The following is a 23,199-nucleotide window of genomic DNA, read 5'->3' as shown; positions in this document are numbered from 1 at the left end:
AGGGAGCCTGCCCTGTCTTAATATAGATTTGAAAGTTCAGCTTGGTCCACGAGGACCAAAGGCTGTGAGGGCAGTAAGCGGCAGGCAAATAGTATCAAAGCCGTCAGCTGCGTCACCCTCCAGTTCCTGTCGCCTCCGGTGCCTTTGCACGGTAACCTTTCTTTGCATGATGAGTAATGCTTTAATAACATTTGTCTTATGCTGCCATAAATGCAGACAGAGTGTTAACCTCTCTCTTTCCAACCCTCCTGCTCCTCGTGGAGGTCTGTGACAGCTGAATCTCATCTGCAGCAGGGGTTTGGACCACATCAAGGCTGCAGCCTAAGGACCGGTCAGCCCTGGGGTGAGCTTCAGCAGCCCTGACCGAGTGGCTAAGCAAAACCTACACTGAGATCTGGGCTGCAAGTGCAAAACTGTCCTAAAAGTGGAGCACATAAGAAAAACCCAGTCCAAACAGGCAGAAAGCACAAACACATGTCCAACATCCAAGGCTGCCTTAAAAGCTGATATTTTTGAAAGCAGTGATACATGCTTCCTGCTACTCACTTAAAAATTTATCAGGCTCTTACTCAAGTCATGGCAAAGGTTAAAACTTTTTTTCCATTTAAAGTCCCCTGTCTCTGGGAGATAAGAAAAAGCTTCCTGAAGAGCAGCAGAAGTCTGGCGCTTACATTGCAGGCTCCCAAAGAGCTTCTACTCCAAATCCATGAGCAGATAAGGGCTGGGCTGTCACCAGCTGAGTGTTTCCCACCGCCATCACGCAGGGAGCCACGAGGGCACAGGTGCCGTAACAGGGTACGCACAAAAAGGGACCATCATGTTGGCACCCCAGAACGTGCGTCCTCTGGCTTAACAGGCACAAGCTGGGGAGATCATTGGAGAAGAGCATTCATGGCAAAATGGTTCAGGAAATGCAGAACTGTCTTCTGCTTTGCTCAAAATTGTGTAGGGGGGGGTGTGTGTGTGTGAAGGAAATGGGAGCAAATGATCTTGTGGATCTCATTGCTTCCACAGATCTAGAAATAATTAAGATCTAGAAATAATTAAGGAATTGCAAACAAAGATGCATATGTCAAGGACCAGAGACAGGCATGGAAATGAGCATAGGAGCAGAAAGCAAAGCTGCGCTCGCCTGTGGTGTAAAGCAGCAGTGAGAAGGGCACGTTTTACTGCAAAGCCTTGCGTACGCCCTGACAGGGCGTGCTGCCTTACAGCTCAAGCCCCCACACTCCCTTTAAATGCACTGTGTATCAGAAACGAGGCACATCCCACCGGGGATCGCAGTTCATGAAACGAGGAGGGAAAGTGACCCTGTGACCATCAGAATTAATCTTCTCTCTTTTGGTACCAGTAGCCACCCTCACAGGAAAATTGGCCACCATTTATCTGAGAGATTACCAGGTATAATGTCATATATGTGAGTGCAGAAAGAAAAATAAGTTCCTGAAACCATTTCTCCTTCAACCTACAGTCTGTATTGTTCCAACTGAAGCTGGTACCTTCTGTTGCACCTTCATGACCAACCCTGAGCTTTCTGTACACCTACGCCACTGCCTGTTGTTGCTGTACTGGGATGGTTTCCTTGCAAAGCTGACAGCAAAAGAGAGCCTCCAGTCAGCTTTGCAGAGCCTTTTTGCATTGTGTCCTATAGTGGTCTGACACCCTCGTGGGCAGGAATTTTGTGTGCATGCACATGAGTTTTGTTTAGGCTTCAGCAACTGAACTAAAAAATGAAGTAAGTAAAAAATGTTTAAAATATGTATTTTCAATAAGGCCTCCAGGGAGATGAGGTTTCAGTGTCTTGGAAAATTCTGCAGCCATGGTGCTCAGGGACAGGAGTCAGGAGCCTGTTTATTCCTCAGTAGCTCAGTAGTACCACTTAGAAGTGATAGCTCTTTAAATCTTCAACAAGTAGCAAGCTGTGATTTTTATCTTTACACTCTGCCAGGAAGTTCATCATCAAAACCACAGACCACAGCCCAAAAGAGTTTTCACCTGAACACAGCAAGCACTATATTACAGACACTGTTATCAGGCAATAGATTCTTCATCCTTCCTTCCTTCTGAAAGGCCAAGAAAATACTTAGAATCATATAAAAGTTTGGGTTGGAAAGGACATTTAAGGTCATCTAGTCCAATCCCCTGCAATAAGCAGGGACATCTTCAACTAGATCAGGTTGCTCAGAGCCCCGTCCAACCTGGCCTGGAATGTTTCCAGGGATGGGGCATCTACCATCTACCTGGGACAGTGTCTCACCACTCTCAAGGTGGAATATTTCTTCCTTAGATTCAGTAAAAATCTTCCCCCTTTCAGTTTAAAACCATTACTCCAGGTGGGGTCTCAGCAGAGTGGAGCAGAGGGGCAGAATCCCCTCCCTCAACCTGCTGGCCGTGCTGCTTTGGATGCAGTCCAGGATATGGTTGGCCTTCTGGGCTGCGAGTGCATGTTGCTAGCTCATGTCCAGCTTTTTACCCACCAGTGCCCCCAGGTCTTTCTCAGCAGGGCTGCTCTTGACCCCTTCATCCCTCAGCCTGTACTGATACTGGGGGTTGCCCTGACCCAGGTGCAGGACCCTGCACTTGGCCATGTTGAACCTCATGAGGTTCACATGGGTCCATGCCTTTAGCTTGCCCAGGTCCCTCTGGATGGCATCCCGTCCCTCAGGCTTGTCAACCGCACCACTCAGCTTGGTGTCATCTGCAAACTTGCTGAGGGGGCACTTGATCACTGATAAAGATATTAGAGAGTACTGGTCCCAATACAGAGCCCTGAGAGACACCACTCATCACCGATCTCCATCTGGACATTGAGCCACTGGCCACTTCCCTCTGGATGTGACCATCCAACCAATTCCTCATCCACCCAACAGTCCACCCATAAATCCATCTCTCTGGACTTTAGAGAGAAGGATGTTGTAGAGACCATTTCAAAGGCCTTACAGAAGTCCAGATATACAACATCCGTAGCTCTTCCCTTGTCCACTGATGTGGTCACTCCATCAAAGAATGCCACTAGTAGGTTGATCAGGCTGGACTCGCCCTTGGTGAAGCCATGATGGCTGTCTTGAATCACCTTCCTGTCCTCCATGTATAGCTTCTTGCAGCTATACAGCTGTAGTATAGCGCCTTAGTATAGCTTCTAGGAGGATCTGCTCCATTATTTTCCCAGGCACAGAGGTAAGTCTGATGCGTCGGTGTTTCCTCCTTGCTACTTTTTTTCCAAAATGGAGGGATTACTGCTTGATGGAGGGATTTATGTGGTTTCTATATTCCCTTGCCCTCTCTTCCTTTTTCCCTTCTGTCTTCTGAATTTCACAAAAGCTTTGGTCTGATCTTACAGTAATGCTAATTTCATGGCATTGCTGCTGAAATGCACTGCTATAATGGATGAGGAAACTGTCATTTGCCCAACAGAAATGGGGAATAAAAGGGATGAAGGGATTACATGGCTGTTCCCAAGCAGGGGAGGCCAGGAAGCACCCCCTTTCATGAGAGCCTGAGCAAACAAGAAAAACCGTGAAAAAAAGAGGCTGAACAAGGTCTAAAAACACTTTTTTATTCAGACACACTCTGCCTCTGAGGTCAATTGTATCAATCATCTATGGATCAACCCCTCAGAGGAGTAAGATTTTGCAGGATTAATCTAGAAATTAATCCAGTACACAGAATACTGCTACTTTTCTTTACTCCTTCTTTACTTCTTCAGTGGCAAAAGCCTGAAACTTGGAGCCTTTGAGCTAAGTGGGAGATATCTCATCCACAGATCAAGTGAATAGTTTAACAATTTCTTCTTTTAAATACAGAGCCAGCAACGTGCCTGCATAGCCATAAAGAAAAAGAATATGTTATTTTTCGTTCCAAACCAATCCTATAGCTGTTGTTTCAATTCATTGATTTATTAATGCTATTGCCTTTTAGGCCAAAATAGCCACATTGCAAAACTCTGTAATATGGAAAAACTTTAGTAAGAATAGCTGTCCATGAAGTTAATTTGCTATAATCTGAAGCCCTTCTCGGCTACAAAACATGCAAAAATGAGATAAATATTTTCCAATGAATTTACATGAACAAGTTGCAAACTCCAGTTGGGCTCCTTTCTGCTTTTGCAGAAGTTGTATTGTTGCCAAAAGGCCTCTGAAGTGGAGGATTTCTAAACCAAAAGTGACCTCCAGTGGTCACACACATTATTTATGTCTGATGCCTAGTATTTATCTTCCTCTTGTTAGAAATGAGGCAATGTGATAATTCACAGCCTGCGGCAAGCATGGTCAATTAAATTGTTTTTATTTATTTATTGTATTTATTTATTTATTTATTATTTATTAAATTGCATTTATTTATTTATTGTATTTATTTAAAAAAAAAAAAGGTCAGTTGATCCGGATGTATGCTTACATCCATATATTTTGTATACCTGCTAATCAGTATGGAAGTTTTTCATTTATTTACCTTTACCTCAGTGTTTTACAACTCAGGGGTGTTTTTTCTGCATTATGCCCCAGCATAATGTACCATTCTCTTTGCTCACCCTCTGCACGTAGTCCAGCTTTGATGCTAACATCCTCCATATAGCAATCTGCTACAAGATGGAGGTGACCTTTTAAAAAGCAACTATTATATCATCAAGCATCTCAAGGTTAACTTTTACTTGTACAAGCAATTGGGAGTGTTGCATAGATTTGCTAATAAAATAATTAATTTTCCTTTAAAATCTAGATGTCATGATGGATTGCCTACCTTTTCCTAAGTATTTTAGGATCCCAAGGACTCATTATTTCTGGGATGCTTGAAGGCAGAGGAACAGGAGGCAGAGGTATATGTCAGGGCTTTGTGGGATCTCCATCCCAGTAAGTATCTCTGAGAAATCTCTGGAGTTCAGGGATCTCCTTTCATCATAAATGTCTGAGCACCTCCAGCTTGCCAGCTTTTGCTTAGAGGTTTTTATTAGGCAAAGGCACGGAGGCTTTTCTGCAGAGGGACACTTAGGAAATTCAGCAGAAATATACTCGTTAATAAAGAAATAAATTGCAAGAAATATTTGTATGAAAACTCTCTTGAAAAACAACAGTCTCCTTAATTTGTATTAGCCTAATTTAAACAAACAAACAAACAAACAAACAGATTAAACTTGGAGGAGAGTTTTCCCGTAGGTATTTAAATGGCCTTTGCCTTTATAGCCTTAGTTAAATTGGATTCACTGGCTGAGTCCTGGCATTTTTGGAAGGTCAGTGGAAGTGCAACAGTCATTGCAGTTGAGCTAATTTAAAGCAATACAGGCATGACCTTTGGTAAAAATGTTTGGGTACCCATAAATCCCTTCCCCTGGAAATTTTATGTTGTGTGTGCAAGAGAGGCCAAAACTTGAATGGAAGTCAAGTAAGACTTGGCTCTCAGCTAAGATTGAGAAATAAACTGTAGCTCTTGCACTAACCAGTACAGCGCTGGCCCAAGACAGGATGACGAAGCTATTTTCCCTTGTGCTGCTGGATGAGTTTCAATAACCCACTGCAACTTTCTCAGTTGCTCCATCTGTCAAAAGGGGATTATGCTAATAACATCTTTTGTAATATCCTTTGAGATTCATGGAGGCTGTGCTGTATGTAAGAGAGGGGTAATGCATTTAATAAACAGATTATAAACATAATAATACTTCCCCCCCCATGTAAAAAGTAACACTAAGTGAAGGGAGTTAAAATTATGGAAGAAGGAAGTTTGCTTTATTTTTCATTTCACCTGTCTCTTCTGCTCCCCTCCAGCAGCTGTGTTAGATTTGTTAAGTAGGAGCTCATGAAGATGGCCACGGAACATTTCTTCAGCAACACATTTAGATATAAACTGTGCCATAAAGCTTACGTTTTGCTCAAAATCAATATTCTTTTGCTCTCTCCCTTCATCACCTCTAAGGTGGTAGGTCGTGCATAGTCAGGCCCTAAAAGTACAGCTGAGAACAAGTAGTTTCCTGTAACTCTTATTTATGTGACTAGGTCACCAATTGTGATATTCTTCCTCCTCTTGTAAGCGCTGCACAAATCTCAGCAGATTAGGAAACGGTACAGGAAAGAAAGCTGTGTCAGGAGCCGTGAAACACAAAGACGGGCGGTAGAAGGGGAATGGCATTTTATCTTGGCGTAACTCTGCGACGGACAAAAAGGTGGTTTATTAATAGGGGTTTGGCAGACATACTATACCAACACTTAATGACTGTGAGAAGAAGACCGAAGCAGGTGTCTAGTTTCCTGCTGGCAGTACGTGCCTAATGGGTGACAGGTTAGTGCAGCAGGACAGGCAATGGTCAAGTTTCCTGACTTTTCTTGGTGGTTCTAGGCTTCTGGGTAGGAGAGGGAGGTTTCTGCGATGACTGAGGCACCACGAAAATGTTCTGGACTAAGTAGTAACCCAGTGCTTACTGCAGGACTCTGATATTTAGCTTTTGCATGGGCTGGGAACATTTCCTGTAGCCTATTAGGCTGGAAAGGACTATTAGTGGGACAGTCTTTGGGTTGGGAAGAAAGGCTGGGCAGAGATGAGGGGGTTAAAGGCTAGAGTGAATCGGAGTCAGGGGATGAGGGATGACAGACCCAAAGGGATGGGGGCACTGGCTGGTGGGGAAAAGGTCTCCCTTCCACCGAGAGTGAATATAAGATGTATGCAAGAGCTGGGCTGCATCCAGCCCAGCGATGATTTCCCTCAGCTTCTGGCAGGAGCTGGAGGGAGCCTTCAGCCTCCACTGAGGAGGGCTGCCAAAGGCCAGAGGCGTCAGCCTTCAACTTTTCCTCACATGGCATCCAGGGAAGGGGCCTCAACCCCAGCCACTCCTGGAATTCCCACAGGTTCCCTGGGGCTCCCCCCTCCTGCTTTCCCATGGACTCATTTCATCTCCACCCACATCAGAGGGAGCAAAATAAGATGCCGCAGGTTTTTTCACTGCATTTGTGTTAAATGGAAGGAGAGGGACGACCCTACAGAAAGGCTCATTTCCCCAACTAAGGACTACAATCGCGTTGGAGTAAATTAATCCCTGAAATCACCTCTACCTCTCCACTGCCTACAGAGGGAACTGTCAGTTCGCTTAGGCTTTGGCTAAGGTTAGGGAAGATGCTACTCGACGGGGAATTGCACAACATTTCCACATGAGAGAGGCAGTTCCTCACTTTAACTGGCTTTGGCCAGTTCACCGCTATTAAAAAATGGTGGCCTTATTCGCTGGGTAATGCCGGTGGTTTCTTTTCTGCTTTGTAAAAGGGCTTTATAAACCCCCAGACAAGCATCCCTGAAACCAGGACACCAGGAGTGCTGGAGCAGACGTACCTCCTGACCGCTCGCTGGTCTCGCAGCAGCCGGGCAGCACGTTCCTCACCCTGCCACACACATCAAGCAGACTTGTCAGCTCATCCTACGCTGCCTACATTAATGACGTCTTGCTTCTTGTTACATTAATAAAACTGGTGACAAGTGTCAGCCAGCAGATGACTGACCAGACTTTTGAAAGTTAATAGTTGGAAATCCTTCACCTCTCTAATCCCCCCATTAGGGAGGATTGCATAAAACAGGGATCCTGGCACAACCTTTTCCTTTTGTCCCTCTACAGCGTGTGGCAAAGTGGGCCACAATTAAAGCTTCTAAGCACTGCTAAAGGCCAGTGAACAGCAGTATAAAATGTAAGTCTTAGTGCGCGTTCTTTTCCTTTGTAAACCCTGGGATAATTTAATACTGATAAACGCGAAGCTCTTTTGATTGCTGTACTGATTTTCAGGATGTATTTGCATTTGTTCTCACTTTGCCATTGCCCATGAGAGCTTTGCTGAAGAAAAGTTGACTTTGTTTCATGGAGCTGCAACCGCTGATGGAAGCAGTATGCTTTAGGCAAGGTACAAAAGCAGATCTATCCAGTGGAGAAAAAGGGTGAAAAATGTAATGGAAAAAGAACAGCAGGTGGTTACAGAAATGGTCTTCCCAAGACAGGCCAGAGGTCCATTTACAGAAAACAGGTTATATTTGAGTGCTCCGTGTCGTGCCATCTTAAGGTAGGTCAGATGGATCATGCTGTAGCAATGCTACACTTCCTGTTGATTAGGAAGGGAATCCAGATGTAAACATCTTTGTTACAGATGTCTAAGGTAAGAGGGGCAGCCCCAGGATCTGATCTCACTTAAGAAAGGTGACCTTGAAGTCAGGGGGAATATTCTCTGCCCTTAATCTGATGGGTGCATCTGGGCTGAATATAGGAGGGTTCTTGCATTAAACAGCTTTGCATTGTATATACCATGGAGGCTCCAAATCTAATGCTGTCTCACTGAAACTAACACTAACAAACCAACCCAGAGGCAGGAAATCTTTCTACATAATGAAAACTGCCACATAATGAAAACTGTGACTTGGGTGAGAAAGGCTCCAAAAAAGTAGAGTCCTGTGTTGCCACCTCAAGCAAAACAAGAACAGCTGGTCCTGTCTGCTTGCTCTCTGCAGGAATCCCTTCACATAGGAATAATTACATTATGGGCATCACATAATGAAGAGAAAACAAGTAAATATGCTGGAGCCTGCTAGAGTTAACAGATTATCTCTTGTCACTGTCTCACTTTTTGCTGACTTCCTAGTCTGTGAAGGCAATTTAAAAATGGAGTCTGCTAGCCTGCAGTATCAGGTGGTGTTCTTTTTTCACAGGGCAGTTAATAATCCTTCATCCAACTGAATGCAGGAGTACCTTTAAAATCCAACATTCTCAATAAAAATGATTCACAAAATGGAACTTTGAATTCCTTGATTTCACTTCTGGGGAAAACCAGCCCTGTGTAGATAACAGAAATACCAGTCAGAATCCTGCACTGCCACAGGTGGTTCTCTGATGTCCTCAGCCATGTCACAGGACTCTGGGAGAGGTTTGTGGTGCAGACCTTGAGACAGAATCACAGAATCATTAAGGTTGGAAAGGACCTTCAAGATTATCAAATCCAACCATTAAACTAACACCATCATGCCCACAAAACCATGTCCCAAAGCACCACATCCACATGTTTTTTGAACACTTCCAGTGATGGTGACTCCACCACTTCCCTGGGCAGCCTGTTCCAATGCTTGACCACCCTCTCAGTGAAGAAATTTTTCCTAATATCCAATTTAAACCTCCCCTGGTGCAACTTGAGGCCATTTCCTCTCGTCCTGTCGCTAGTTAGCTGGGAGAAGAGACCAACACCCACCTCACCACAACCCCCTTTCAGGTAGTTGTAGAGAGTGATAAGGTCTCCCCTCAGCCTCGTCTTCTCCAGACTAAACATCCCCAGTTCCCTCAGCTGCTCCTGGGGTCCACATGGACCATATGGAGAGACCTGTCTCTCCATATTGTTCTTAAGCTATAAATCCAGAAACCAGGGAGCCTCATGGCATTCCTGAGGGCAGCTTGGTTGTTGCTGTATCAATCCAGCGCTGTTTCACCACCAGCCTAGCAGCAACGGCATCTTCAGGAGCACAAAATAGCCACTTGTAGTTAATGTTAGGACCTGTTGCTCTACTCCGGAGTCAGACAGCCCTGTGTGGAGCATCCGCTGGTGATGTGAACTGCGTTCTCTATGGTGGGGATCTGTAAAGCTTCACCCATAGCATTGAGCTGCCTGGAGAAAAATGACATTTAACAAATGAGAGTGATAGATGCAAGGCCACTGAGCCTGGTTTAGGCAAAATACTTAAAGTATTTTGAGAATAAAGGGAAGTAGGAGGAGAGGCAGGGAACCTCTAGAAGTGTGATATTGTTACATGGTGGAACAATTTCAAAGCCAATCCAATTATTTTGGTATTAGTTAAAGCCCAGTCAAGCCCAAGGGATTATTAACATGTTCTAAAATGTTTCTAAAGACTTTTAAAGCTTTTTACATGAACTAATACTAAACTTGCTTTGCAGGAATAATATGCTCCTGCCCCATTGCATTGTGTGATGCTTCTCCCCAAGAATTTAAGTTAAAAACTTCCTCTTGTTCTGCACATGCTGTTTATCTACTAGTCAGCAAAGTTGTAGCGTGTTTTGATTGGCTTTTATGACCACCTCCTTCTTCCTAGAAATAGTCCTGAACAGTGTGTAGCGTTAGTGAGAAAAACAAATCACGTGCAAAGAAAGGCACACTTAGCTTTCCCCTCCTCCTTATTTTCTCATCTCCTGGATAAAATCCAGCGGGGAACTGCTTCCAAAGTCTATTTATGAACTTGTGTTTACTTTTACATATACGTAGGCTTTACTACATGTGAACCCTATGTACTGACCCAAGGAACTCAGAACCTTTGTGAACACTGAGAAATTCTGTTTCATAACAGTAGTCTGAGGTTGACATTGTTTTCTCTATTTTATATTTAAAAAAACCAGAAGCTGGGTTGTGCAGCAGAGCACAGAAAGCCCGCGATAGTGCCAGCCGCAATGGAAGTTTCCAAACTTCCTGACCCATCCCTCACATGTGGGATTGTTTTTCCTCTCCTGTTGTTTCCATTTCAGAAATCTGATCTTGGGACAAAAGTTCTGTCCTCTCCATGTTACACACATACCCATGTTCCACAAAATGACCTAAACTTACTCCCTAAAAGACCATGGCTAGCAAATCCCTTTAAAAAAACTATGAAGACTACATAAAACACAATACATTTTTTTTCTGTATGTGCATAATGTGCATGTGAGGCTTTAAGATTTGACTGCATGAAAGATTTGAAAAAATAGTAAACCTATCTGTATCTTTTTTTCCCAGATGGACAGAGAAAAGTGGAAAAAAAATGTATATTTTAATTCACTTGCACTTTAATTCAGGCTTATTATCACTCTTTCAAACCTGTTGTGAATCCATATCTTGAAATCTGTTGTGCACATTACTCTGTTGGTACACTTGCTGACTCTGGATGGTAACTTGTATGTAAGTACGTAGGTATCAGTACCGACATGAAGCAACTTCAGTCTGTGGCAAAATTTAATCTGCTCTGAATAAATTGCATTCTGATGGGAGGCTTACCACAAATCAATGGGCAGGGGGATAGGAAGCATCACCTGCAGCCTAAAATAGCTATGATACCCACAGGGACGACTTCTGAGTAGAAGTCTACAAGCAAACAAACCAAGTAAACAGAGAGAATAAAAAGCCCAGATGATTTTTAAAGGTCAGCCCCAGATGTGACCATTACCTCCCACTTTCTGCCGCGACATTTATGCCACGCTACAGAGGCAGCTGCCTCGGACAAACGGACAAAGGCTTCGATTCACAACGTGAAAGGCGCGTACAGCTTTTCAGCGTGCAGCACCCGGTTTTGTGCCTGTCATCTCCTTCACCCCATCCCCACTCCTGAAACTCATACCCAGCTTTACACAGAAGAGACATGGGATCAGAGAAATGCTCCTTTCTGAAAGCTCCCCACAAGCTTCTACAAGGTATTTGTATGTGACCCATGGCAAAATCTACTAGCAAGTGGAAACACACACAAACCGGTCCCGGTGTTATTTAAAGAGCAGGCAGCAGCACAGCAGTTACAGCAGTTTTTATTCCTGCGTGCTGCTGGGTGCCGCAGAGCCTGGGGATCCAGTATGTGTCACAAACCCAGTTTCTCAAGCTTGTAAACAGGATGGCTCTGGGTTTAGCTCGGCTGCCGTACCTGTTTGACCAGAATATGTCTGAACTAAGCCAAGAGCTTCTTAATAGCTCCTGCCTTTTTTCCTCCTGAGGGTCCTCTGTGTACATGACTAAGCATGGTTCTGGTGTCTCAGTATGAACATCAGTGGGGTGGGCATCAGCTTGGTCTGTTCTCTATTTATCACGCAAATCCCGAAGTTTCCAGATTCTTCATGGGTGCAAATCCCATATTCTGCCAGATCTAGCTCTGAACTCCTCTGCCTCGTCCTTAACAGTGAGGGTCCGGATGACCCAAAGCTGGCCAGAAGGCTAAGCCCAACATGCAAGAGCAGGCGTGGTGCAGGTACAGTCATACAGGTCCACTATCGGACAGCTTTCTGCCCCTGACTGTGAGGAGGAGGCAGCCATTTTAACCCTCCTCTGGTGAGCGGTGTGTATGGCCTTCCTTGGTGGTCTGGTGGAGAGCTGCAGCCAGCAGCCCCCATTTCCAGGCGTGGGGGTGACCGCTCTGTAAAGGAGAGGGCTGGGAGGCCCCCGGGTCTGGAAAGCCTGAAGCCACGAGGGAGGGTGTGATGATCGGGTGATGTGGAAACATCACCTCATGAAACACCTTTTGGTAGCCTGGGGTAGTTCCTAAGAGGAACGTTCCGAGGTGCGGTGTTAACTGCAGTCATTAAAATATCTGCCAAAAGGCAGCAGCAGGCGTGGCGGTGGGGCCACCACGCCAGCCAATGGAGGCGGCAGTCAAACGCGCTCCTTGAGCCGTGTGGTTTGGTGGAGATGAGGAAACAGCCCTTATCAGCTGTCAATAGATGTGTCATAAGATTTTAGGTAAACAGCTGATAATTTTCACAGTGACTAAGACGGGGTTAAGAAATGGGAGGAGCTCGGCAGAAAGAATTCAGACCTGGCCTAAGGCACCTGGACAGGTGTATTTCAAAGACCTGCGCTGGACTCCCATGGATTAACCCAGTGCTGAGATGTATTCAGCGAGGTGCCTGGCTAAATAATCGAACTGCCGTGTAGCGTTCCTCCTACCTGTGCTCAGACTCACTTTCCAATGCGGTTAGCGAACCACTGTGCCGGGGCTCTGCTGCAGACTGCAAGGGTCCAGCAGTTCCTCTTCTCCCAGTGAAGCACAGCAAGAAGACTGGAGCTCCAGGACAGAAATTCCATGGATGCTGGATTGTTAAAAAGCATTCAGCATAGGTCTAGGTTTTAAAATAATTTCGGAACTTGAGGCAGTGCAAAATGCAGCTATCTGTATTTTCAGCAGTGACGAGGCAGGGAGGACATCGTGCTCGTGCTGCAGGAGCTGCCCTGGCTCCCATGCTGTCCCGGGAGCAATGCAGGCTGTGAGGGCTGGGCAAGTAAGGAGGCTCCAAGCTGCTTGGCATCTTCCCACCCTATACCTGTGCCTCTCTCTGCATGTGATGCCTTGGGACCCTGGAGCTACCAAAATGCTTGAGTCTAATGGCTTCTTTGATGTTAAAGCAATGATGCAGGCCAAGTTTGAGTCAGGTGCTAAAACAGAACCGTTTTCTTGTTGGGCCTCATCCGCTTCATATGATAAAGCTCAATGATGGTTTCCATGTTGCAAAGCACTTAAACTGTGCTGTGCTGATCTCCATGTGCTGTAGCCCCCCATGTAGCCTCTTACAGACCAACAGCTGTATTTTGGTAGCCTTCTTGTAGAAAGTAAGTGTAGACAGCTATTCTTTGGCTTGGTGGGATAAGACATCAAGCCATTTGACTAGGAACTCACTACGGCAGTTTCTGACAGATGTCTCTCTAGTTACATTTCGTTGACATTATTTACTGACGTCCCAGGCTTCACCTGACTCTAGCTACACCTCTCCAGGAAAACTTAACGTTGTCAGTCAAACCTGACCACTCTAGATACTGGGAAATTGTTTTCTTTCTTTAGGTCTTTTAGAAAGGTAATATGGTCATGTGCTGAATTTAAGATTGTCATCTTATTTTAAAAGAAGGCAGCCCTCCTTCCTCTTTCTTGCTTGAAAGACGGGCTGTAGTGGAGATAGCATCCCCTCATCAAAGGTAGTGGCTCGGGGTCTCTCTGACAGAACAGATCAGCTGCTCTGCACTAGGCACTCACACTATAGAGAAAATGTAAGTCACCTCTGAGCATCAGAGATGGGTCTTATAATAGTTTTTTAAAATCAGATGTTCCTTAAGCAAAGAAATAGAACATTTCTATCTGGGATTAGCAGCAACGAAGAATACATAACGTGTGTACTTAACGACATTAAGAGGCATGATTACTGTAGGAACCAGTTTTAAATTACCTGAGTAATTCACAAATGAGTAACTTTGTTTACAACATCTGTTGCATCAGTGTGATGAGTTAAACACTAGTCAGGTGATGTCGTGAGACTGAGTTGGAAGTTTGAGACACAAGAGCCTCTTAGTTCACCCAGCCCGTCCCTTGGCTACTCTGCCATGCTTCCCTACAGCTCGTTTCTGCATTATTTTCTTACTCAGATGCAAAACATTTCATGTAACAGGGTTTTCACCACCAGTTTCTGAATTTTTTCCACTGTGAGATTTCATTGCTAGGAGAGAATGCCTGAAAATGCAGCCTCATCCTGCTGTTTCACTTTATCACAGGATAATAGAGTACAAGGCTGGAACAGACTCAAAGATCATCTGGTCCATTACTATGCCTACAGGCAAATTCAACTGTAATTAAAATATTTCTGACAAATGCATGTTCAGCCTGCTCTGAAAGATCTCAGGCTCTTCCGGCAAGCCATACTTGCCAACTCCTGATACTATAAAGTTTTCCTAATGCCTAAATGTTTCCCTGTTGCATTTCATGCTCACTGCATCTCCATACCTCTCCCAAGAAGACATGGATTACAGTTACCACCTTGTCCTTTTTTCCTTGCAATATTTTTATATAAGATACTTTTCACTCTAGCGAGTGCATGAAGTATAAACTAATCTGTTCTCCTGCAGATATCATGCCATAATGTCTGTTATTTCTGAACCTTCTCTTGTTTTACTCCATCTTCTATAACCCACAAGAAATATCTTAATTCTTAAATGCTTCATAAGTAGCTGGGAAAAGTATGTCTTGGCTTAATGCTGCCAGAGTGGGCAAGATGGGGTCATAAAGCCTCTCTTTAGGGCTTAAAAGGCAAATTTTGCTTCGCACCACAAGTTACAGTTCTCTTATGAATATTAATGAATTTACCCTGACAACTTAGGAGGATATTATTCCTGTTTGACATCAGGAAATCTGAGCAACAGGGCTTATGATATGTCCACAGTCCTGGCAGGAGGAAAGCTCAGGTAGCTCCAGAGGAGATCTGGATCTCTTGGCTACGCTGGTGCTGGTGAACTAAACAGTGACAGTGCCCATCCTCTGGCTTTGATGCTACCTGGCGTGACCTAGTCATATCCATGCTATTAAGATTCTTCAACCCTCAAAACCAGTTGGCCCATTCAGATGCCTGTTTGAAATGCTCCGTGCCCACTCCCAAGCTGGGAGCTGCTAGCTGGCTGGGGCTGCAGCCTTGCCAAGCGCCGTCTTCCAGCGTCGGGGCGCAGACCATAGTGTCCCAGTGCCTCTGCCTGTGCCTTGACTCTGTTTAGTTTTCTTGTACAGGAATAGCCCTTGTGTCCTATTTCAGTAGCTCAAGTGCAAAGTCATCTTTCCCCTACGCTAGCTTTGTTCTCTAAGGTCAGCAGGGTGACTACAGAGACGGGCACAGCTGAAGAAAAGGTTTCATGCATTGTGTCTGCTTTAAAATAATTTTTACTCATGTCAGTTTGCATTCCCAAGCCTACTAAATAGGAAGGCAGACAGATGATTTATAACAGTCCCTCTAAACAATGGACAAACTATCATTCAATAAATATTACATTTTTCCATTAATTGCAGGACTGAATGAAAGCTCCTTAGGGTTGTTTTTCAAATGCGAGCAGGAGCAGAGATTAGACAACTCTAAAGATCAAATACTTAACTGCAACATTAACTGTACTTTTAAACTGCTGGCAGGGATCCTGGAGAGTCGCGTGGTTGTTACACCAGTACACAAAGAATGTTTTACAGGACTGTCTCTGATCACTGTTTTTCAGAGGAACTGAATGCACAGGCAGCAGCACTATTGTACAATTACCAACTCTGTTGCAACACACTGTTGACTTTTCTGCTAATGAAACGTACTGTTTTCCTGTGGCAGTTCCTATTATTGTGTTTCTGAGATTTATTTATTTAACCATGGATGTGATTTATCAGGGACTTTGATTGTTTTTAAGAAAGAAAGAAAAGAGAGAGAGAGAAAGAAGGAACAAAAGTGAGTGAAAGAAAGAGAGGGAGGGAAAGAAGGAGAAAGAAGGAGAAAGAAAGAGAAAGAAAAGGAAAGAAAGAGAGGGTCAGTCTAATCCTTTCATCAATATAGATATTTGAAAAGGCATCTACTCACATGAGCTGTTTTCTAGCTGGATAGGCTCCATAACAGGCTGCAAAGGTTGGGGAAAGAAGAAGGGATGAATTAATACAGAAAACCCCTTGATCCACTCTGCCAACATGTCCCTGATATTTGTGGTAAGAAGGTGGCACCTCCTAGTGTATTGCCTGCCTTCACGGCTGCTCCTTCCAGCCCATCCCCAAAGCAGCTATTCTGCTGGTGGCAGATTGGTACCCTGACTGGTTCTTGTTTTGCACAGCTGATTTCCTTTGGGAAATGTGGAGGCTACAGCCAAACTGTGGGACAGGCATTTTCCAGGGAATGAACTCTTCTTCCCCAAACATAGCATCCAGCCAGTACATCAGGGTTTCCTTTTTACGTGGTCAAGACATGGATGGGGCTTGCACCTCTCCCTGGGAGGTGGAAGTGCTCCTAGAATTCAAAAAGTGACAAAGACTAAAGATGTACACTGAGACCCACACCTCAGGCTGTGTAAAATGGGATGAAACTTGCCCTAGTAAAATATAGAACACGTATACCATATGTATTTTATATGCAGCAGAAATACAAACATCAAGTATATAAACACTTACTGTGATTGATCTGATATTTCATGTTCTAAATATTTAATGTTATCCCCGAGCAGTCAACTGCTATCTTCAAGCCACCATCTTGGTCAACAAAGCAGCAAGATACATCTTAAACTCAAACAGGCACATACAACAGGAAAACGTAACTATATTAAACCCAGTATTTGCATGCAACACACATCTGTATTTCAATTAATAACTTAGCCTGCAAGAGTACTTCTGTTCATTTAATTATTGGTGCAATAATGACGGTATTTTTGTTCTGCTTCTGAGAATAGAAAGAAAGGATAGGCTTGTCATTAAAACAATGGGCCACATGGAGAGAGATCTGTTTCTAATTCTGATGCTAGACTTCCTTTGTAACACAGAGTAAGTCATTTAATCAGGATGTATCTCAGTTTCTTCATTTGGAAAATGGAATTAATAATACCTCCTGGCCCATAAGGATGTTGAGAGACTTGGTAAATTGTGTTTGAATAGAGTGGTGCAATCCCCAATGGAATGCTCAAGCTCAAGGTATTACCATGAACAGAGAAGGGCTACGTGCCAGACGTCTACTGTCTTCTCCTCATGGTGCCACCCCAAACTTACTTTTCATATCACCCACATGAAATGTTATTCTAATTATACGTATAACAGAGTGTGTGAGTGAGTGTAATGAACATTAATGGAACGCTTAAGAACCGCACCTACCAGAACTGGGTGAATTTATTTTTGCAATGCTGGTTTTTCTATTTCTGATTCCTCCTTATTTGTTATTGCTTCATTAGCTGTATCTAAATGAGATAGAGTTCAGAAAAGGGATCATTTCATGCCTTTTAAATTACCTCTGTAAGATTCCACAGAGTATTCTGGGTGTCATATAACTTGAGAATGATAGAGTAGAATTAATTTGTTTTTTTTTTTTCTCGTGAGCATCTGGGTTTGAAAAATTTTGAGATTTGAATATGAAGGAATAAGAATGTTTTCAGAGCACACACCACCAGCAAACCTGTCCCTATTCGAACATTAATTTTTCTGCACACCAAAGGGAAATCCTTCAAATTATTTGTTTATATCATCGTATTTATCAATCCTATAGAAATAGTCCTTTCAGTGTAAAATTTCACTATGGAATAAAAAATAATATCAAATGCAGTACAGAATTCCTGTTCAATAACTCTTCCTTTTATTTTAAACATGAATCCCATCATCTCCAGCAACACTGGAAGCTTACCCTTTTTACTAGGTGTTAATTTATTTCAATGTGTCTTGCAACTGTGTTTTCTTTAAAAATGAAGTCACCATTCACTCCTATGTACTCAGAAAGGTTGTCACTGTAATTGCGTGCCACCTCAACTTTGGGGCTCTGACTCTGAAAGTACAGCTGCTCTGTTGAGGCTCCTGTGTTGCCTACCAGGAGTGGACTATGCAGGGAATAAAGTCCTGTGCTCTTCTTGTCCTACAGAATTCCTCTTCCTGTCCTACTGGGTATTAGAGGTCTTCCTGTACCACAAACAGAGCTAAGGAAGCTTCCATATGAAAAGATCTTTTCCCTAGGCAGCAGGGTGGGATTACAGCTCTGCCTCTGTCCTTTGCATTGGGCATCCCCATCCTGCAAAAGAATAAACAGAGCTTGTTGTGGTCTCTCTCCATCAGCTCTCTCCAGCTGACGATACTGATCCTACTAGCAGAGGATTAAATCCTTCTGCAAAAGCCCTGAAAACTGAGATGCTGGAAAGAGAGAATCGAGAACATCTCTCAGGACAGATAACAGGTGAGGGTGACACAAGGGCAATGTGGCTTATGAAAGGAATCACAGGAGAGGTACTCATCAGAGCAGCTGGGTCTCAAGGACGATCATTGTGGCCTGGATACATTAACTTCTGTGCATAGTTAACTAACTGTATTATTCCTCATTATTCTTTGTTTCTTTCAGATTCCATTGATGAAAGATCCCGGTTGGATTCGAAACGTTTGGACTCGCAATCTAAATGTAGGAATTTAATTGTTCATTTGCTTTTTAACTTCAGTGCCTTAAGGCAGGCCTATCTTGAAGCCTGGTGGGTCTTTGGGAAAACTCTTGTCCACCTTCTGGCACCCAGTGCAGCATGTCCAAGTGTCACCATTTGGACACTGGGTTACTATATGTCCACTCTGGTATTATTATTGCTGTGAAATGTTGGGTGGCTCTGTGAAACTTGTGGCCTTCACCTATGGCTGGTACTAGCAGGATAAGGATGGCAACAGCACAAAAATTTGGAAATTTGGCACTTGACTTGGGCAATAAGCACAGAATCAGCAAACCTGTGGCAAATGCGAGATGCGAGACATGTCCCAAGCCAGGGAAAACGTGCCCAAATACCCCTGCTACTGCTCTCCTGGAAGGCAGAGACACATCTGTGAGGTGGTGGTCTTGGGACACAGCCACAGACAGAAGAACCACTCAGGAGAAGTAAGGAGAGAGGGAGAACAGCACTTCCCACCCCAGCTACAGAACTGCCGCTGCTGAACGACTGGTGAAGGAGGGAAAAGAGGCAGATCCAGGAACCAACCAGATGATTTCCTAAGTGACTCTGGACTGTGTTCCTCAGTGACCTACTCTTATGGTGATGGTGGGGCAGAGTATTTAGAGGCTGATGTGTTTGAAATCACAGGTAGGACCACAGCATTTCTACCCAGCACCAAGCAGAGCCATGTAGACACATCCGCTTAGCTGAACTATTGGAGTGACCGTACAGCTCTGCGTAGGTTTCACAGGAGACGTATTAGCCTGGGTGGAGTATAGTGTCAGCATAGCTACAGTGCTATCTCACGTAGATCCCACCCAGGTGTTCCCATACAACCTACACAGCGCAGTGTAGGATCTACTCTATGGTTTACAGAGGAACCTTCCTGATCCAGGAGTCTATGACGACTTGCATGTAGTTCCTCGGTGTGCTAGCTGCTTCGTAGGGCCTGGCAGCTTTTCAGTTTGGGTCTGGCAGATGTAGGCCAAGATTTCCATGAAGGTATGTCAACTTTTACAAATTGAGGATCTAACCTTTACGACGAGTTTGATGTTTGCAATGTCATGTAAACTGGACAGGTGGATAAGTCAAACAGGCAGTCTGAAATGAGGGTGAGGTTGGATGCCATTGGCAGGGGTTGGGTTTGGACATCCAACTCAGTACCTGAGCTATGCAGACAGAAAGGTACCTGAGAATTCAAAATGCCAGTAAAATAAACAGGGAAGGAACTCCAATTAGCAAAGGACAGCACAAAAGCTGAAAATTAAACACATGTAAAGCAACACTACAGATGTGATCTTTCCTTTCCAAACTCTGGAACATTTGGATCTGCGTTCAGGTAAGATTCTGAACTTTACAAGAACATCTCCTGGGTAACCAAAACATGTCATGTGAACTTGTACTGTAACTTTGAAAGAACTGAGGATAATGCATTCTTGCGGTAGATCATACTTTAAGAAGAATCGGTTTATGTTTTATTTGGGCAAAATTTTGAATTAATTTTGATATATCATTATTACGCTGTTTGTCCTAGATTTCTCATATCATAGTACAGACATACATAAAGAAGAGGAGGATGAAGAATTTTGTAACGTGGATGTGCTATATTTAAAACATGCTACACAGAAGGGAGATCATGGAAAATTAGCAAACCACTACTGATAAAGAAATCATAGAATCATAGAATAGTTTGGGTTGGAAAGGACCTTCCAAGTTCATCTAGTCCAGCCCCTCTGGGATGAACAGGGACATCTTCAACTAGATCAGGTTTCTCAGAGTCTTTTGCAGACAAAAGACTTGTTCGCACTAAGCTGTTCCTGTGTCTGTTCAGACACGTTAGCAGTATGAAACAAAAAGTGAGAAAACCATATCAAACTGAATCTGCCACAGGAAGCAGAATGACACAGGATAAATTACATCTGACCTGGACAAGGTGGATGAGCAATAAGCATGATCCCAACCCCATGCGAGCAACATGCAAAACACGCAGGGTGAATGAGCTGGGCTGTCACCTAGTGCTGCAGGGAGGGGCATCCCGTATCACCGGCATGACTGCGCAGGGAGGCTTTTTTGTTTGTGCCCAAATTGCAGCGTGGGGGTGGGCATGGGGAAAAACAAGGTGTCTGAAGAGTTCAGATCAGAAGCAGACATGTACTTTGACATGACTCTGAGCTACCTGTGGGTATGACTTTGTTTTTTATTCTATTAAATAGAACGATTTTCTGTATTTTCTGACCAGGCTTTTGTCTCTTCTTGTATTATGGCAGAGCTTGATACAAAGCACTGTCTGCTTGCCTGTTCCTAGTCTTGCTTTTCAAAAAAAATTTCCACCTGTTTGAAACAATGAGTAAGACCCTTTGGTTGTGTAATACAGAGTTCACTGGCTTGAATGGGATTACGTCGCTTTGTGTGAACTGAGCATCAGGCCTGATACTTTTCAGACTCTAAACTCACTGGGATGGGGCTTCTTTTTGCGCATGATACGCTGAACACAATGTCGCTGATGTGCGAATAATGGTAAAACAAGCTTAGGTTGCTTTTGTGGGCAGAAGCTGCGAGTTTGAGGGGCTGTTCATGGTGCGTAGATCTGTCTGCCGAAAATAAACTGCAGAGCAAACTGTAATGAGGGTAGCAGGAGTGAGGCAAAGTCTCTGATGAATTCTCAGATTTGCATAACGGAATATATAAAGCATACAGGCTGCCAGGACAAAGGCTTTCTACCCCAGAACATGCTGGACCTAAGGAAATGGATTCCACTAATTTCACTGAAGTAAATGATTTCCAGAGACTTATGCAAAATGCTTGTTTTAAGGAACACCTCTGCCAAATTTATGGAACAGGGATAAATCATTGTCACAGTGTGCTAATTCTTGAATGCAGTCATTTTCTCGAAATAACTCTGAGACACAGAGTTTTTAAAAAAACTGTTTTTAGAAAAAGTGCTTGTACTTATGTGCGAGTGCTTGCAAGCTTTTTTCAAATTGTGAACATGGAGTTGACCCTCATTGGCTTTTGTGTAAGGGCAGGATCTAGAGAATGATATGTGGAGCCGGCAGAGTTGATTACATGTTCATTTACACGATTTTAATACTGGACTAACTAAAATAGTTTCAACTTTCTCAGTTCAACATTGAAATAGATGTCCTTATAATAGATCATTGCCTCATGAGAGCCACTCAAATACATCATACTTAAATCATCATAGCAAAAATCAGAAAAAAGAAATACTTCCTTTCAATGCAGACTAGTTCCTCCATTAAATACTTCATTTTCCAAATCCAAATTGGTTGATATACTCTTTGTCACAGCAAACCTAAGTTTGGTTTTCCAAATAAGTATTCTTAGACTGATGGAGATGAAATGCTGTTTAGTTGCCGTTCTAAAACAACATTCATTACTATGTTCAGGGATTGTAGTGCTGTAACACTTCTGGAGAGACTACACTCATTTTGACACCAAGAATATTTTGAGGGAAGGATTTACTGAGTTACCAGGGACACTTCTCCCACTCATAGAAATTTGAACATGAAACTGAAATAAGGTACTATTTTCATGATTTTGCAAAGCCAATTGCATTTATTAACTATATCAGCACTCCAGATGTAGAAATCATAAAAATGAAGCCAATTCCTCAGATAATATCACATTGATATGCATGTCCTTAGAGAAGATGTAAAGAAAGATAGCAGGTTCAAAACTGAAATAAATGAGAATATTCCTGCTTTAACATACCTGACCTAGAGGTTCTGAGAGTTTTATACAAGTCTTCAGCTTAAACCAGGAGAGTGAACTGCTTAGATAAGAGAAAGATTGCAGCAAACAACCAACCTTATTTACTGATTAATTGCCCAGGCTTGATGCAAGTAAAGAGAATTTATTGTCCTGTGACTGCATATGCAGGATTTAATTCTGTGCCTCAACTTGTTTCTAGGATTTCAATACAATTTTGATCGTTAACTTTATCAGTAACAATATATTTTTGGAACAAATCAGCCCACAGCAGTAAGATTAGGTCAGCTCTGACAGCAAGCAAGACTGAAAAGATCATTTGCTTAAGACAAATTTTTAAACATTATCCTTGTTCCATACAGCCCAGACTTTGCCTGAAGAAATGACTGTCACAAGCATTCAAAGGATGACTGTACTTTAAATCCAGAACAAGCACAGTCCTTGGCATAAACTGTAATCACTAAAATCCCTAAGAATGGAATTGCAAAGAAAATGCCTCTAAAACAGGTTATCCCGAAACAGTATCCGACCTCTCCCCCCGAATCCCCTGATACTGAGTCTAGAGGTTAAAGATCAGAGAGATCTGAAATCTATGCTGCCAGATTAGGGTGTCCTCACAGCTGGGCAGAGGAGAAGGGAGAAGACAGTGTGGGAAGACCTGAGGGCCAAAGCTGTTAACAGACGTGCACCCTTGTGCCTGCCTCGCTGCTACAGGAAGCCTTGCGGAGGGAAAGCGGGCGCCCTTCGGACGGAGGCGCGGGATCCACACCTGCCGCACAGGCCGAATTGGGAGAAGTGGAAAAAGTGCCCTTTGAAATGATACACACAGACATTAAAAAAAAAATTGCTTAACCTGGTTACA

General features: G+C 43.5%; 1 protein-coding gene across 1 annotated transcript in view; it reads left to right on the top strand.

The window, feature by feature from the left end:
- The window catches only part of LPIN1 (lipin 1), a gene marked incomplete at both ends in the record, with an annotated part of 84,856 nt that overhangs the window by 5,740 nt on the left and 55,917 nt on the right, over nt 1–23,199 (top strand). Inside the window, one exon of the mRNA XM_081997406.1 lies at nt 18,539–18,595. Coding sequence (XP_081853532.1) covers nt 18,539–18,595 — 57 coding nt within the window. The remainder of the gene's footprint in view (nt 1–18,538; nt 18,596–23,199) is intronic.

This window comes from Phaethon aethereus, assembly GCF_964289735.1.
Source record: "Phaethon aethereus genome assembly, chromosome: 3".
Taxonomy (NCBI): domain Eukaryota; kingdom Metazoa; phylum Chordata; class Aves; order Phaethontiformes; family Phaethontidae; genus Phaethon; species Phaethon aethereus.
Note: the sequence above shows the minus strand (reverse complement) of the source record. Positions and strands in the feature narration are given on the sequence as shown.